This window comes from Ursus arctos, unplaced genomic scaffold (genome assembly GCF_023065955.2).
Source record: "Ursus arctos isolate Adak ecotype North America unplaced genomic scaffold, UrsArc2.0 scaffold_7, whole genome shotgun sequence".
Classification (NCBI taxonomy): domain Eukaryota; kingdom Metazoa; phylum Chordata; class Mammalia; order Carnivora; family Ursidae; genus Ursus; species Ursus arctos.
The window spans coordinates 31,472,969-31,489,466 of record NW_026623089.1 but is presented as its reverse complement, the minus strand read 5'-3'; the positions used below and the strand labels follow the sequence as shown (position 1 = coordinate 31,489,466).

Genomic DNA, 16,498 nt, shown 5'->3' with positions numbered 1-16,498 from the left:
TCTCCAGCCCGAGAAGCCGATCATGTTTAGGTGATCCCTTCTAGGTGGCTGGTTTTCTGCAGGCCGAATCCTCTGAATTAGCGGTTCCAAATTTATGGGCCACCAGTGCTGGCGGAAAGCCAGTCAATTACTACAGTGGGCTGTCAGATCCACCTGCCTGCTGGGCATTACACGTGGACAGAATAAATATCATGCTTCACACACAGATGCACAGCTATTTTTCAAGTGAATGGCAGCGGCTGTTGCAATGAATGGAGCACAAACTCATTCTGCAGTACTACTACCCACAGAGTAATTTTTTGCTACTAGGTATTTTCTAAACCAAGCGATACTAAAAATACTACTATCATCCCAGTGTTCATCCGTGACTTTGATATTAAAAGACCTTCCTTGGGGCGCCTGGGTGGCTCAGTCGGTTAAGCATCTGCCTTCCGCTCAGGTCATGACCCAGGGTCCTGGGATCGAGCTCTGAGTCAGACTCCCTGCTCAGTGGAGAGCCTGCTTCTCTTTCTCCCTCTGCTGCTCCCCCTGCTTGTACTCTCTCACCCTCCCTCTCTATCAAATATATTAAATCTTTAAAAAAAAAAAAGAGAGAGAGAGAGAGACCCTCCTTGATGGGCTTGCAAGCCCCCAGGAGCAGAATGGTGGACACACGCAGACTCCCAGGGCTCACAGTGTCCTGGTGCCCCCTCCACCCCTTGGAGACAACTGTGGAAGATCCTGTGAACATCTGGGTGTCTCCACAAAGCTGAACCACGGGTAAGAAGCCCCTTGAGGCACCAAACTAGAACACAAGGTTTACGCCCTAGGCCTCCATATCTGATGCAGTTTTCAGCAGCCACAGTTTCTAATCAGCCCTCGCCAATCTGAAAATCTGTCTGCCCTTTGCACTGTGGTATCCCCGGGGTCTGGCCGCTTATGAGGCAGCTGGTGTGATGCTGCCATCGTGGTCCATCCCTCCCATCAGCTCCCTGACCCTATAAAGTAAGGGGTGGATGGCTTGATCCTTGGGATCCGTTCCGGCTCAGACATGCTATGACTTTATCAGGCAAAACTCTTCTGGAATGTAGCAGGATGTGGAAGCCAGTGCAGAGATCTTGACCTCCTAACCTTCCTTTCTGGCTTTCCCATCATCTTTTTACCAGAGATCTGTCTTTGCAAAAGCCCCTGGGGAGCCTGGCTGGCTCAGCTGGTAGAGCATGCGACTCTTGATCTCAGGGTTGTGATCTCGGGGTTCTGAGTTCGAGCCCCACATGGGGTGTAGCAATTACTTAAAAATAAAATCTTTAAAGGGGCGCGTGGGTGTCTCAGTTGGTTAAGAGTTCGCCTTCGGCTCAGGTCATGATCTCGGGGTCCTGGGATGGAGCCCTGCATCAGGCTCCTTGCTCAGCGGGGAGCCTGCTTCTCCCTCTCCCTCTGCTCCTCCCCCCTCCTGCCCATGCTCTACTAAAATCTTTTTTAAAAAAATAAAATCAAATATTTAAGACACACACACACACAGACACAAGGTGCCTGGTTGGCTCAGTGGGTTAAATGTCTGCCTTCCCCTCAGGTCATGATCTCAGGGTCCTGGGCTGGAGCCCTGCATCGGGCTCCTTGCTCAGCGGGGAGTCTGTTTCTCCCTCTCCCTCTGCCTCTGTGTTCTCTCCCTCTCTCTCTCTCTCAAATAAATAAAATCTTTAAAAAATAATAAGTAAATAAATAAAAATGGTCCTACTAACTGGCTCAGTTAGTAGCGCATGGAACTCCTGATCTCAGGGTCATGAGTTCAAGCCCAGTGTTTGGCGTAGAGCTTTACTTAAAAAAAAAAAAAAAAAAAGAGAGAGAGAGAGAGAAAGAAAAAGAAAAAAAAGACCCTAAGCATTACTCTGTTTAGGACTGGCAATAATTCTGTTGGTAAATTCTATCTCCAGAGATAGCAGCCTGATGGAATCCATCCATCATGAAATCTAAGAGTGTGAAATCTAATAGTGTAAAAGAGTCCCCTTAGGATAAAATCCAAAATCACTAACAAGGCCCAGAAAGACCGCACTACCTTCCTCATTCCTGTCATGCCACCACCATCCCAGACCCCCAACTAGGCTCTAGCTACAGGGCCTTCCTTACTCCTTTCCCACCACAGGGCCTTAGCACCTCCTGTAACCTCTGCTCTGATTAACTTGGTCTCTTCCTTCAGGTCACACTTAAATGACCACTCTCAGAGAGGTCCAATCGAAGGTAGATCACCACCTTCCTTTTAACACACTGCTGTTCTTCCTCATGACACTTGTCACGTTAGGTTTATAAATCTATTTTGTGGGTTTATTTATTTAATGTCTGAGGGCCCACTCAACAGTAAGGTGTGGGAGGGCAGGATTTTGTCTGCCCTTTGCACTGTGGTAACCCCAGTGCCTGGAACATAGGAGGTGCTCAATAATGTTTGTCCAATGAATGACTGAGTCTAAACTATCTAGCGTTGTTAAACATATAATCGTACTGCTTCATTATACCCGTTCAGAAATGACGATTTCAAAAGGAATCAGAAAATCATTTCCCTCAACATCACTATCCTGGAACGTGACCACCCACAAAACTAAATGATGAGACAAGGGCGGAGTGGGGAGGGAAAAGCTTGAGAAAACAGAAACAGAAGTTTCTTCTCCTTTCATATGCTCAGCTGCTAACAACTCTGGAATTTCCAGCATTGGTCCAAACCGTCTTGTGCGAGAGGCATTTCTGTTAAGTACATCCTGGCGTGTCCTGGACAAGCCAGAACCAGCCTTACGAGTCCCAAGCCGGAGTAACCGAGGCCTGGCCATTCCATTTTTTGGTCCGATTTTTTTTTTTTTTTTAAGCTAAACAGATGGGAAGCCAAAGGAAATCTCAGAAAGTTACAAGACAATATGGTCAGCTGCGACTCAGGTGGAATTGCACAGAAACAGATGAAGTTCACATTCTCTGGGCCATCTACTTTTGGGGGAAAAATGGGATTTAAACAATACTAAAGCCCTTTCCCATACAATCTCCCATTTGACGACCTCACCACCAACATATAAGATAACTTCACAGATGAGGCAACAGACTCAGAGAAGCTGTGGCTGATTCAAGTTCTCACAGCTAAAGGCCTGAGCCTGGACTTGAAACCATACCCCCTCCTTCCAGATCCCATTCCCTTTCCGTTTACCAAGAGGCCACAAGCAGATGCTCCCGACCTAACTGCCAGGGCCAAAGAGAAATGCAGATCTAAGGCGACTCCTCTGCCTCCTCCGGATGGCCTTCTGCACAAGGAGCTAAGTGTCACGACCCCTGCCGCCGGCTGGGTGTCTCCCCACCGCAGGACCATCATCCCAACCGCTCTGTACTGGGCAAGGCCCGGGAACCCCACCCTGTTAAAGTACCCGAATCAGAACACGGCCTTGCACGGGGCCTCAGGGAGAAGACCCCTGGTTCTCCCACGCGGTTAGTCCCCATCCTGCACGGTGGGCTCCCACCCTCACGACACACGGACTGCCCACCATAATCATAATCGAAGTCACGGCCGGCAGTTACTAAGTGCTTCTCACGGGCCCCGCACAGCTTCAGTACTTGGCGCGGCCCCTCGCCCATCCTCCTGCGGTGCTGGCGCAGCATCACTACAGAGGAGGCAGTGAAGGACGGGGGTCAAAGCCGTGTGCGGGAGCCCACAGCCACGCGGTCTGTTCTAATCTCCTGATCGGCAGATCCCAGTAGAACCAGCTCAGAAGGGAGACGGCTCAGTACGTGAGAAAGCAAGCCCGCACGCTCTTGCAAAGAGACAGACCCATGAGCTCAGTGCACATCCTCAGAAACCCTCTTGCGGCTTTCCTCCCCAGAGCCCACACAGCACAACTCCCGCTGCCGGAGCGCAGACGGGTGAGGCACAATTTCCACTAAGGACCGACCTGCCGTTTTCTGCGGCACTCACTGATGTCTCTCTTGCCCGAGGCCCCGAGGCCCCGCCGAGGCCAACCTGCACGGCCACCCGATCCTGCAAGGCCCTCGCGCAGCTTTACAGCCTTGCTGCCAGACTCCCGAGAGCGCAGAAGGTTTCTGAGGGTTCAATTTCCCTTCTAAATGGTGCAGAATACAACTATGACGTGCTCTCCCGCTGTCTTCAGTCTACATCTAAATTGCTAGAGATGGTGTTAGAACTGAAGGTACTGCCCACCCACTGGCTCCTCCGTGAGAACAGCAGGTTTCTACTTCTCCCTCCTCTGTTCCCCTTTTCTCCTCCTTCACTCATTCATCAGTCCTTCCTGAAGTGCATCCTGAAAGACAGTGTAGCTCATGGATTAAGACGTGGCTTCTGAAGTCAGGCAGCCACGGTTCGAGTCCTGTCTCTGCCACTTGTGAGCTAAGTGTCCTTGGGCAGGATATGTCACCTCTTCTCTAGGAAACGGGTGATAACAGTCTTGACATCAAAAGGCCGTTAGGAGGATTACACGAAATGATTCAGGCAGAGCACCCTGTCAAGCTCTAGAAATACAAGCTACTGTTGATAGATTCTGGGAACCACACAAGGCACTGGGATACAGGCCTGAAAAGGACGGTGCCCACCATCGAGGCGCTCACCATCTCCTGGGGGAGACAGGCATGGACCACAGCTGGGGAGTGCTGGGCTAGCCCGGAAGCAAGAGGCAATGGGAGCCTCAAGATGGAATCAGGGAAGACTCCCAAGAGGAGGTGTTGCTTAAACCTGTGTCAAGGCGCTACAGGAGGCGGGAAAGAGCGCGCCAAGTTACAGGAATGACGTGGATGAAACACGGGAAGTACAGGGAGAGAAAGGGGATGAGGGTGGAGGTGTAAACACACACCGGCTATAAGAACCCTGTTGTTTTCTAAAAAGACTGTACTTTGACAAACAATGGAAAACTTGCCAATATTTACATATTAGTAAATTTTACACACACCCCTACATTCTCAGCTTCTTGTGAAAAATCTGGCAATTCTGGACCTACAATCAGCGTCCGAGGAGCCTCTGCCCTCTGAGATAAGGCACAGGCGCTCTCTCCATTTAGCACAGCCCCCCCCCCGCCAGCTCGACTGCCCCAGACACAGGAATGTTGTACCAGTTGCCATCGATCACCAGAAAATTCACAGCTCGATGCAGTGTGCAACTACAGAACCCACCAACCACTCCTGCAGCTATTAATTTAATTTTCTGACTACCTCACCCTCAAGCTGAAACTCATTTGTGTTGCCTCCTGACCCCTTCATGCCAAAGTGTCTGCGACCACACTAGCACGGTGTAGTTTGAAAGTTATGTGAAGCAAAATTTAAAGCAGCAATATTTTATGACTGCGGTCATGAGACACCCTGGCTTGCCCAGGACACTCACCTATTTTCCCAGCTTCATTATGAAAAGCACCCCGTTTCACTTTTACCAGTGTTCCAGTCTGGATGATAAACTGAATTATCGCCCTTTTGACAGAGAGAGGGGATTCTAACCAAACATTTGTCAAATAGTTTGAATAGTTTTGACGCAGAGCCTTTTTTCCCTGAGGGGAAAACGGTCCCTATTCAGAAGGTTCTTTTACCTGTGGACAGCACTATAGGGCAATTTCCTGAATGTTCAGAGAACACTGTTAACCTTGCCCCTTGGAACTGGCCAGAAATGGACCCAGCTCACCAGTAACTCAGGAGAACTCTGATATCTGCAAGGATGAGGCAACTGTTCCCAAGCAGGTCAGTCATCGGATCCCCTGGGGTTTTTAAAAAATATACATAGATCTCCACACCCCACCTCAGCTCTGCTGAAGAGGTTCCACACAGATCCCAGGAATCTACATATTTTGTAAAGATTCCCAGGAAATGCTAATGCTCACCAGGTTTGGAAACAGCAAGACGGATGCTGACTACCCTTTCCTGAAGCTCTCTCCCTGAATGAAGTTACAAGGTAAACAAAAATACTTGGACTCTAAAATCTTAGCTCCTTCAGAAACAACCACGAGGGCTTACATTTCTCTTAAGAGATGTAGAAGGCCCTTGAAAGAACCATCCACTAGAATAGTATTTCTCTATCTCTTATTGAAACCGGGTTAAAAAAAAAAAAAGGTGTATACACATACATACACACACACACACACACACACACACACACCACCTATAATTTGGTCAACATCCTTGAAGGTGATATGCAAATTACATACTGTCAAAGTAATTTCATTCCAGATGCTAAATCACTCAACATGGTTGCTATTCTGCCTTGGCCAGAACTCTTCCAAGCTCAATGTGGTGTGCATTTACAGAAACCACCTGATTTAAAGGTCTTGGCACATCTCTTTCCTTGACCGTGTTCCAATTAAAAAAAAAAAACAAACTTATTATGTGAGTTTTTGTGTTGAAATATTGTGAATATGTATTGTAAATCACCTTATATTCTTCTTACATGTAGGTGAGGTAGCATTAAATAATGATCTAATTCAGCATTATATAAAACAAGACTGGTATAAAGTAAGTTGAAATTCAAGTTCGATCTCAATGCCATGTGTCTTTAGGGGCAACCTCGACTGATTTAATGGCTGTATCAAAGTAGAATATAAATTTAAAAGATTCTGAGCTGGGCAACAGAGCAGCACCCAACCCCGCAGTATGCAGTTTAAATGTGGAATTTGACCTCTCTTGAGGTCGACTTTTGAATCCATTTGTCTTTTGAAGCTACATTATTGCCACAGAAGCTGTATGAGCTTATACATCCCCAAGAATGTTTCAACATGTTCTTGGTTACTCTATAACCATTTAATCAACAAGACAAAGCAGGACAGTAGGGTTCAGTGCTTGCACAGGAGCGGGGCCTCAATCCAGCTTTGCTTCCCGCTCAGCGGAAAAGGAAGCTACTCACGCTAAGGAACGGCAGTTGGAAGTGACTGCTCTCCTAGTCTGAAAGATCAAACATCATTTCTTAGGTAGGACTATAATTACAAATGAGTTAAAAAAATAGAATACCCTAATTTGTCAAGAAATCACCAAATCTCTCAAACAAGCCCTTATGAACCCCATGTGTTATTCTTTTTTAATTTTTTTTTTTAAGATTTTTAAGTAATCTCTACAGCCAATATGGGGCTCGAACTCACAAGCCCAAGATCAAGAGTCGCATGCTCTACTGACTAAGCCAGCCGGGCTCAATGCCCACCCCGCCCCCGCTGCCCGCCATGTGTTTTTAAATCGCTCCGATAATTACCACTCATAACCCAAAGCCCAACCACTGACTAAACACATAACCTTGGGTAAGGTGCTCGCTATACCACAGTTTCTTCATTTATCAAATTAAATCTATAATAGCATCAACCTCTGGGTTGTTGGGAGGAGTAAGTGACATCACAGGTGTCAAGAATTTAGAACAGTGTCCGGCATGGAATGAGCACCCCGTGCGCAGATCACCACCGGTCCTTTCTGAGTAGCTGCGCTGCATCCTGATGCCGTCTAGGTGTTCGCCATAGCGCGGGGCTCCCTCTGTACACTAATCCTCACCACGACCTTTGAGGCCCTCTTATCCCGGGACACCCTACGAGTGAGGGCGCTGACACTGAGCTAAGAACAGACAAGACAGAGTCGGAACCCAGAGCAGGCTGATTCTGAGACCGCATTTCCCCGGGACATCAAGATGTCTTTACCTCTTGATTTGCTGCAGTAAAAATAAGGCAGAAAGTACAAAACGATGATGTCCGCCTGGCAGGTAAATTACTGTGATATGGTACCTCGATTTTAAAAATGTTACACGAATGGAAAAAAGTCTGAAAAGTTTTGCAGTAAACTGTTGGCAGTGTTTACCTCTGGGAAGGAGGACTGGAGAAGCTCTTACTGTATGCCTTCCACCTTTTTATTTGATTTTTTGGTAACAAGCATGAGAATTTTTATGGAAACTTTTAAATCGAAGTGTAACACGCATACAGAAAAGTGCACAAATCATAAGTACACAGCTGGACAGATTCGCACACAGGGAGAACACCCACGAACCCAGCACTAAAGAAACACAACTGAACTTCCAAAGGCCCCTCCTGCCTCCTTCCCTTCACTAACCTCTGGCCCTGACTTCTAACACATGGGTTAATTTTGCCTGATTAATTTTATGTAACTGGAATCACGTAGTATTTACCCTTCTACATCTGGTTTCTTTCTCTCAACACAGTGTGTGTCTGTCTGTCTCATTCATGTCACTGTGCATAGTTGCAATTCCTGTCGGTGTCTTATATCCCATAACTACCCTACCATTTATTTATCCATTCTACTGCTGTTAGGCACGGAAATTATTTGAGTTTGGGGCTACTGTGAATACTGCTGCTTCAGAAACTCTGGACACACCTTCTGGTGCCCATGGGGACACATTTCTATGGAGTATTTAACTGGCAGAACTGTTGGTCACAGGGTATCAGTACGCTCAGCTTTAGAAGCATGAGTATTTTTTACAATTTAAGAAGAAATGGATATAAATCATTGCGGCACCATCTGAATTTGATCCAGCTGTATGCCTCTTAGACATCCTTATCTTCCACGGGTCGTACCTATGTCCTTATTGTCTCGTGTGATATATGAGTAGTCGTTACCTATAAAAATTGGGTCCTGAGTCCTTGGTCAAGAATCCGTGCTCCTACGAGACCATAGTGTTCTCAGGAGCTCATTCCTCATGTTTATGGCGCTCTCAAGAAGGCGGTGCACTACACACAGGAAAGCCCCCGCAGGCCTCAGTCACGGATGCGCATCCCAGTTCACCCACAATAAGGCTAACGGCTAGGTCAACAACCACACAGGGTGCTAAGTGCCATACAGAAATTAACCTTTTCCCTCCGACTTCCCTGGGTACATTTATTTTGGCCTTGGCTTGGCTGCCACGTTCTAGGCCCATCACTGGCTGGGCAAGTTGGATCTGTTTATCCCTAGTCATCTTCATTTGACCCAAAAATTGCCCCCAAATCCCCTCCGACCCAAACTGGCAGGCTTCAGTCTGATCCTTCAAATCCTCCATGCTTCTGTTCTCCACTGTCCACGTGGGCACGGACTCCACAGCAGGACCATCAATTCTCGCAGGTGGGGCCACGGCTTCTGGCTTTGCAGGGGAGTAGGGAGGGGAAGTGCTGCTCCCTGGGATGCTCTGAGCTCCAGGGGCACTCGGGCTGAGGCTGCAAAGCAGCTGGACGCCTCCGCAGCCAACCCTCCCGGGCACAGCAGGCTCTGGGCTGAGGAGCTCAAGAGGGTCCCCGCTCCCCCTCATATGGTACCCATACCGCCACTAGCACTTTTCGGAGCTGGGCTGTGTGCCACGATTACCGCCAATGCAATACTGACAGTCAGGGGTTACCAAGAGGCAGAAGAGTGGTTAAAGCTGGCCTGGGATCCAGTCTGTCTCACTTTGAATCCCAGCTCTGCAAGTTACTGAATGTCCTGTGTTCTGCGTCGTGGGTTGTGGGGAGCACAGAAGATAACGCAAGAGAGCACACGCAGCCCACAGTGAGCATTCAAGAAATGTTAGCTGCTAGTAAAGTGGTTACTATGAAGTAGAGATTAAGGCCGTGGGCTTTGAAGCCAGACCAGTCGGCCAAATTCCAGCTGCATCACTTGCTACTGTACGAAGCAGGCCAAGTACTGCATGCTTCCATCCCTCAGCTTCCTCAGCTGCAAAACGGGTGTCTTAATTACCTCTGCTTCACATGATACACGTAAGGACTACTAAGGGAGAATATTCAGCACACAGAACAGTGCCTGGCATATAAAATGTCCTACATACATTTTAACTACGGTCATTATCACAAGCTGGTCAAATAAATATTCCTCATACAATCTTTCAAGTGTAAACTGAGGCTCCTGTGATTAACACAAGAGTCATCTTAACCCAGATAGTCACAGATGAATAACAGAACATAGATTCATCTGAAAACATTTCTGAATTCGTAACCCGTTTTCTTAATCAGCTCAAAGTTGAAGGTACACCCGCTGCCATATGCCTCATGTTGGAACACTTTTTAACAACAAAGAGTAGGCCCTCACTCAAAGGGTACAAAACCAGTGGGTTTGCTCGTTTATTATTTTATCTGTACAGAGAAGTGACCTCCAGGGAAGGTGTGCAACTTGCCCAGGGTCACCCAGTGTGGTGCTCGGGACTGGAGTGGAGCTCAGCTTGAGTCCCTGTCCTGGACCTCTTACCAGGCACCATACAGATATTCCAGTAGCTTCCCCGGGCTTTCCTCTGACACACACTAAAGTCAAATCATCCTTTAAAAATTAATTTTCTGCCCTAGCCACTTTTGCTCATTTTTAACCAATTTCTACCCCTTCCTTTACAAGGAAGTAGTTCAGTCAATGAAAAACTATGTAAATTCAAACAAATTACCTAACCTATGGGCACCGAAGCTTCCCCTCTGTAAAAGACAAAAAAATACCAGCTTTCAAGGAGGGCACGTATTGCATGGCGCACTGGGTGTTATACACAACTAATGAATCATCGAACTTTACATCAGAAACCAGGGATGTACTGTACGGTGACTAACATAATATAATAAAAAAAACATTAAAAAAAATACCAGCTTTCCTCTCCGGGGAGCAAGGGGATGGCATGGGGAACAAGCAGAGCTTGGAAGCCAGTCCCAGGCTGCTCCCTGCGCAAGAGCGACTGTTGGCTGCTTTTCCAAGTCCTGATCAGCTGAGAAGAGCGTGACCTCAGCAGTTAGGTGATAATCTCCTCTTGGTCATCTACAATCCCTGAAAGCTCCAATCCCTGAAAGCCTTTCTTCTCCCCTCTCCTCCTTAACGACAAACCCTGGCATCCAGGAGGTTGGGTAAGAGGAGTGTATTTGGGGACACCTGGGTGGCTCAGTCGTTAACCGTCTGCCTTCGGCTCAGGGCGTTATGGGATTGAGCCCCGTCGGGCTCCTCCGCTGGGAGCCTGCTTCTTCCTCTCCCACTCCCCTGCTGTGTTCCCTCTCTCGCTGGCTGTCTCTATCTCTGTCAAATAAATAAATAAAATCTTAAAAAAAAAAAAAAAAAGAGGAGAATATTTGATCAGAAGGTCCCAACACGGCTTGGTGGATTTCAGGCCAGCAGGCTCAAAAATTCGCTTAGGTGCTATTTCAGGGGTACCCGCACTGCGCATAGAGATTACTTCAAAACAATTCATTGGAAGCACTGACCCTCTTTGTCCCTTCTCTGCAGATCAACCATGATCAGCTGAAGCAGCTAATATTTCCCAGGGGAGGGAGTGCAGGGCAAGGGCTATTAATGCATAATGAGCCTTTATGAACATTTCTTGTTCTTTCCACCTTGTTCTTGCTCTTTCCACCTTTAGGACATGATATAAATCTACTTGAGTCTGAAAATAACACTCTCAAAAATCAGAAAAATCAGAAAAGACCCTCTGGCTGCAAAGTATCCATTATCAAGCTTCCCTGAGGACATCCGAGCAAAGGGTCCAGCATTCCCCATAAAATCACACTGCTCTCAGCAAAGACTTAGTCAAGAGGCAAATGACAGCTCCTCCCACTAAGAGCACCCCCTTATCTCTGGCCCCACCCCTTCCTGTCTTTTGTCAGTTGCTGGGAGAGAAAAACAGTCAACATAAATTGAGCAGCAATTTTGGCCTGGGTGTGGATTCTCTGAAGGCTTCCCTTGAAAGCAACTAGAGGAACTAAGAAATTGATATGGAAAAAAAAACAAAACAAACTCAAGGAGATGGACAACTGCAGATTTAGAGCAAGAAGTGACAGGGAAAAAAAAATCTCAGGGGACAGAGGCAAATGTGTGGCTAGATCATGAGGGAGTGAGAAACCGGGAAGAGGGAGAAAGTTGGTTTATGTCCATTTAAAGCTGAAAACCTGGATTGAAATTTTATCACCACAGCACACATGGAAACAATGAGGAGTGAAAGCAGCTCTTCTCACACACACAACATACGCTCTGTAGGCTTCTGCTCAGAAACAGGTAATATTAAGCTATGGTGATTCAAGATGCATAATTACGTGGTAAAACTATAAAGAAAAACAAGGAGGTTGATTACCTAATTCAGGATAGGCTTATGTCGGGTGTGCTCGTTCTATTTCTTGACCTGGGTGGGGGACTGTACAGGTGTTTGCTTTATGACTGTTTGCTATGCATCTATAGTTCACGACTTTTTTATTTCAAAAAAGAAAGAATTTCAAGTACACACGATTACAGTTAGATTCAGGAGCTTTCGCAGTTTAACGAAAGACTGGAGCCCATACCAGAATAACTCACGCAAGAGAAAGCAAACATAGTTACTTAAATGAAAGGCACTCCTGTCCTCCCCTGATTTTATCGTTTGTTTGGAGTGGAGCCTCAAAGTCTACATATGTAAAACCGTACGAGCAAAGCGTATCTGCCCCAAATGGTAAACGCAGCACACCTACTGACGAGAAGATGTGTATCTCTCTGTCACTGCTCACGCCGCCTCGCTCTGTTCACGGTTTCCAGGGCACTCGGACGTTCCTTAACAAGCAGCCAGTGACCGGGGTTATTCCCCATGGCAGAGACACAGCGGGAAGCCGCAGACAGTACAGAGCTCACCCCCAGGTACAGCTCGAGTCAGAAGCAGAAACCAGACCATCATCCGATCCCGACGACCACCGCAGGCCCCTTTACGACCACTCCCCCATCCCCCGGAGGTGAGGAGGCACCCGTTCTTTCCACGTAGAAATAATGAGATGAAGAAACAAGTGCACTACCTTGAGCATGAGAATGTCACCTCGTCTGAGTCACTTTCACTTTTCAAGTACAGCAACTGCCGAGGGCATTATAAAGATTAGCTTCCCTCACTAGACCATGGGCACCTTGAAAATGGAGCTGTGTCCTCTCCTATCTGGGACCCCACGGCTTTGCACAGTATACGCTCATTAAACATGTGCTCATAAAGAAATGAAAAAATATATGAAAGTACAAACCAGCGCACTTAGTGTTGTGGTTTCCACGCCACGTCGTCACTCCTGCACAGTGCCACTCACACTGACGTTTTAACGCAGTTAAAATGACTGGGGGTAACTGCCCTTTTAACAGACTGGCAATATACCCTCCCTTTTCTTAACAAAGGGTTTCATGTCATATATAAATTCAGAAGTGGAAAGGGCTGACGGGTTAATTATAGACACAAAGAGCAAGGACAAATGGACTATGAGGTAAGCGAGTCCAAATGTGCCTTCCCTGGACAAGCATTTATTAATAAGCCTGCAAACATCTACTGGGGACGGCCAGGTTCAGCTCTGTGCCAGGCTTGGGGAAGGCACAGTATCTACACTTGAGGAATTTGCCTGGTGGGTGGGAAGACAGCATGTACCTACAAGAATCAAAGAAGTCCTCTCAGGGCAGCAGGTGGAAGAGATGGGGATTAGGGCCTAAGACCTGAGGCACCTGCCCCCTTAGGGGACGGGATGGTCAGAGAAGCCTCCTCACTGGGCTGGACCCACCTGGAAGGAAATGAGGCTAGGACTGTGGCTGGCAGAGAAGCCAAGCAGAGGCCCCCACTTCCCTGCCTCCTGCACCTCCCACCATATTTCTTCGGCTACTGGAGGCAGGGATTTCAATTAAAAAAAAAAAAAAAAAAAAAAAAAAAAAACTCCAAAAAAAAAACAAAACAAAAAAACTCCATAGGGATCTTCCCCTTCCCTCTCCATCCTCCCCACTAAGAACAAAGAGATGTTCAGATGGCTAAGGAGGCACGTTTAGGGTCAGCTTCAGCAAGCAGATGGCCCCAAGAATAGAACACCAGGCCTCTAGGCAGGGCGTGGACGCCAGAGGATGCTTTGTGCTCCCCCTTTTCATTAAGTCGGAAAATATTTATTGGCCGCCTTCTAGGTGCAGGCAGTGAATAGGGCAACTCCCACTGGGCCATTACAGTTAGTCTAGACAAGATGACCAAAGCCTGGGCCTCCAAACCCTGAGTCTGAGTCTCCTTGGGGTTTCAGCTTTATTCGGGGGTAATGGACCTCCTGGTCTCCGACTGAACCAGGGCCTTCCCAAAGAAAGGAGGCCCGTCTAAGTTTTCAAGTAGTACGCCGCCCCTCCCGGCCCCGCCGCCACGCAAAGTAGGAGCCCCTCCCCACCCAGTATCCCTGAGGCTGCTGGGTTGATAACCTGGGAACGCCATGGCCACCTTCCGCAGCGGGAGGCGAACGTCCAACAGGGTTTATTTGGGCTTGCTTGTTTAAAAAATCCAGCCTTTTCTCCGAAACGTATGTGGGAGGTGAGACCTGGCCATGGAGTAAGTCCGAAGAGTGGAAAATTAGTTGTTTCGGAAATTCATCACACCTGCCCCGGGGAAACTTGCCACCGACTCCACCCCTCTTCCAGGTCTTTCCAGCGGCTTCCAATCTACTTTACGCCACTTGGCGACTTGTGAGGAACCGGGAAGTGATACCTGCCAGCGTGCGGGGTCTGCGGGGACCCTCATGCCCTCGCGGGTTGACAAAGCGCGTCCACAAGCCGGGGCCCGCTTCCGTGGCGAACGTACGAAAACTGCTCCCTCTTTCGCGCGCGGACACCGGGAGTGCGCGCCCGGCCGCCGCCCGCTCGCCTCACCCGGGAGCGCCGCGGGGGGGAAGGGGCTGCCGGCGCGAGACGCACGGGGAGCGCTCGCCGCAAGGCGCACCTGGATGCGCCCGGCCGCGCCAGCTCGGGCCCGGGCTCCCGAACCGCCGTCTCCGGCAGCGCCCGCGGGGCCCCGGCCCCCCAGATCCCCTCCTGGCACGCCGCTCCCCAGCCCGGCTGCGCCCTGCTCCCGGCGCGTCCCGACCGCTCTTACCCGGGAAATGGCCAGGGGTTGCTCGAAGTCCTTGCCCCCCACGAGGCGGAAGCCCCATGGTCCCGGGCCCTGGAGGACTATCTGCTGGGAGGTCATGGCGAAACGACCCGCGGGGACAGACGGGGCAGAACGCGGTGCGCTGGGCTCCCCGGCAGCTGTCGGAGAAAGAGCGCGCGGCGCGAGCACGGGGAGCCTGGGGCAGGCGGGAGGAGGGAGCGCGCGGGGGCGGGGGCGGCTCCGCCCCGGCCGCGCCGCCCCGCCCGACCTCCCGCCTGCCCGCGGCCTCTCCTCGCCCGGCGCGCCCGCACCGGGGGCGGGTTCTCCGCAGCCCGGCCCCAGCACTGTCTCCCCGCGCCCCCCTCCCCGCGCGGGCCGCCGCTTCCCGCCCCGCCGTGGGTACTAGGTGAGAGACAAGCAGGTTCCCGCACACCGCGCGGGAGACAGAGCCCGGCTCAGCGCTTTCGAAAACTGAGTTTGGAAGTGCCGTGCTAACTCAACCCTCTGACGTCAACTGCATTTCACGTTTGCTGCTTGTAAAAGATAATGATGTTTAAAAAGTGCTTTCCAATGATCTCATTTGATGCGATGTAGCAGTAAGAGCATTTAGCCCCATTTTACAGATGAAGTAAGTGAGCCGGCCTGAGTTAGAATACTTGCCCGAGGCCACACAGCTGGTCAGTGATGTAACTGTACCACTGCCCGGGCTCCCCGTGCTAGAGAACCTTCTACTGGAACTTTTCTAATGCTAATGAGACCATCAAACGATGTTAGAATCCGACTTCAAAACTTTCCTAGAACCCTGACCTCCAGCCTGGAGTTCGCAGTAGGTTCTGACCTTCGCAACAGGTCACACCTCAAGTCTGGGATGGGCCAAGACTAAGTGCGTGGAAAGACCCCTGGGTTGAGGACAAAACCCTGAGTTCCCAGCTTGCTACCAGCCTTGTAACTGGGCTCCCTGACATTCTGGCCCCTGAGTGCATTCTGCACGCCAGACCAGACCACGTCCCCCGCTGTCCCCTGGGTCTCCACTCCAAGTAAAGCTAAAGTCCTTAAAATGCTTATAGGGCCACCCACAGCATGGCCCAACTCCCTCTCTGAGCTCATATCCTCCTGCGGCCCCCCACCCCACACTGGCCTGGTTCCCGCCTCAGGGCCTCTGTCTGGAAAGCTCCTCTCCCAGCCATCCATGGCTTTCTCTTTGTTCAGATGTCATCATACCAGTGAGGCCATTTCTGAGCACTCTACTTAAAACCTCTCTAGACTGCCCTCTCACCTTCCCTACATTATTTTTCTCTACTGTATTTATCACCATGGGACATACTTAATATTTTACTTGTTTGTCGCATCCCCACCCCTAAGCATTAGTTCCATTAGTTCCGTGCGGGTAGCGGTATTTAACGGTTTCGATCGCTGCAGTGTGTATCCCAGTGCCTAGAATAGTGCACATTAGGGTCTAGCGAATGCAATACATTGGACGCCCTTATATCCACATACCCTCTCTGGGGCCTAGGTTCTTCATAGATTTCTTTCTTTTTTTTTTTTTTGAAGATTTTATTTATTTATTTGACAGAGATAGAGACAGCCAGTGAGAGAGGGAACACAAGCAGGGGGAGTGGGAGAGGAAGAAGCAGGCTCATAACGGAGGAGCCTGATGTGGGACTCGATCCCAGAACGCTGGGATCATGCCCTGAGCTGAAGGCAGACGCTTAACCGCTGTGCCACCCAGGCGCCCCTCTTCATAGATTTCTTGGCACTCATTCATAC

General features: G+C 49.3%; 1 protein-coding gene across 2 annotated transcripts in view; it reads right to left on the bottom strand.

Moving 5' to 3' along the window:
* Window positions 1-14,951, bottom strand: part of PDLIM1 (PDZ and LIM domain 1) — a 44,481-nt gene extending 29,530 nt beyond the window's left edge. The window contains exon 1 of one of the 2 annotated variants that reach the window (XM_026493723.4): window positions 14,735-14,951. In XM_026493723.4, coding sequence (XP_026349508.1) covers window positions 14,735-14,830 — 96 coding nt within the window. In that variant the 5' untranslated portion in view covers window positions 14,831-14,951. Of the gene's footprint in view, window positions 1-12,881; window positions 12,962-14,734 lie in introns of those variants that run through there. The other variant, XM_048218834.2, reaches the window with a different exon arrangement.
* Window positions 14,952-16,498: the final 1,547 nt, after the last annotated feature.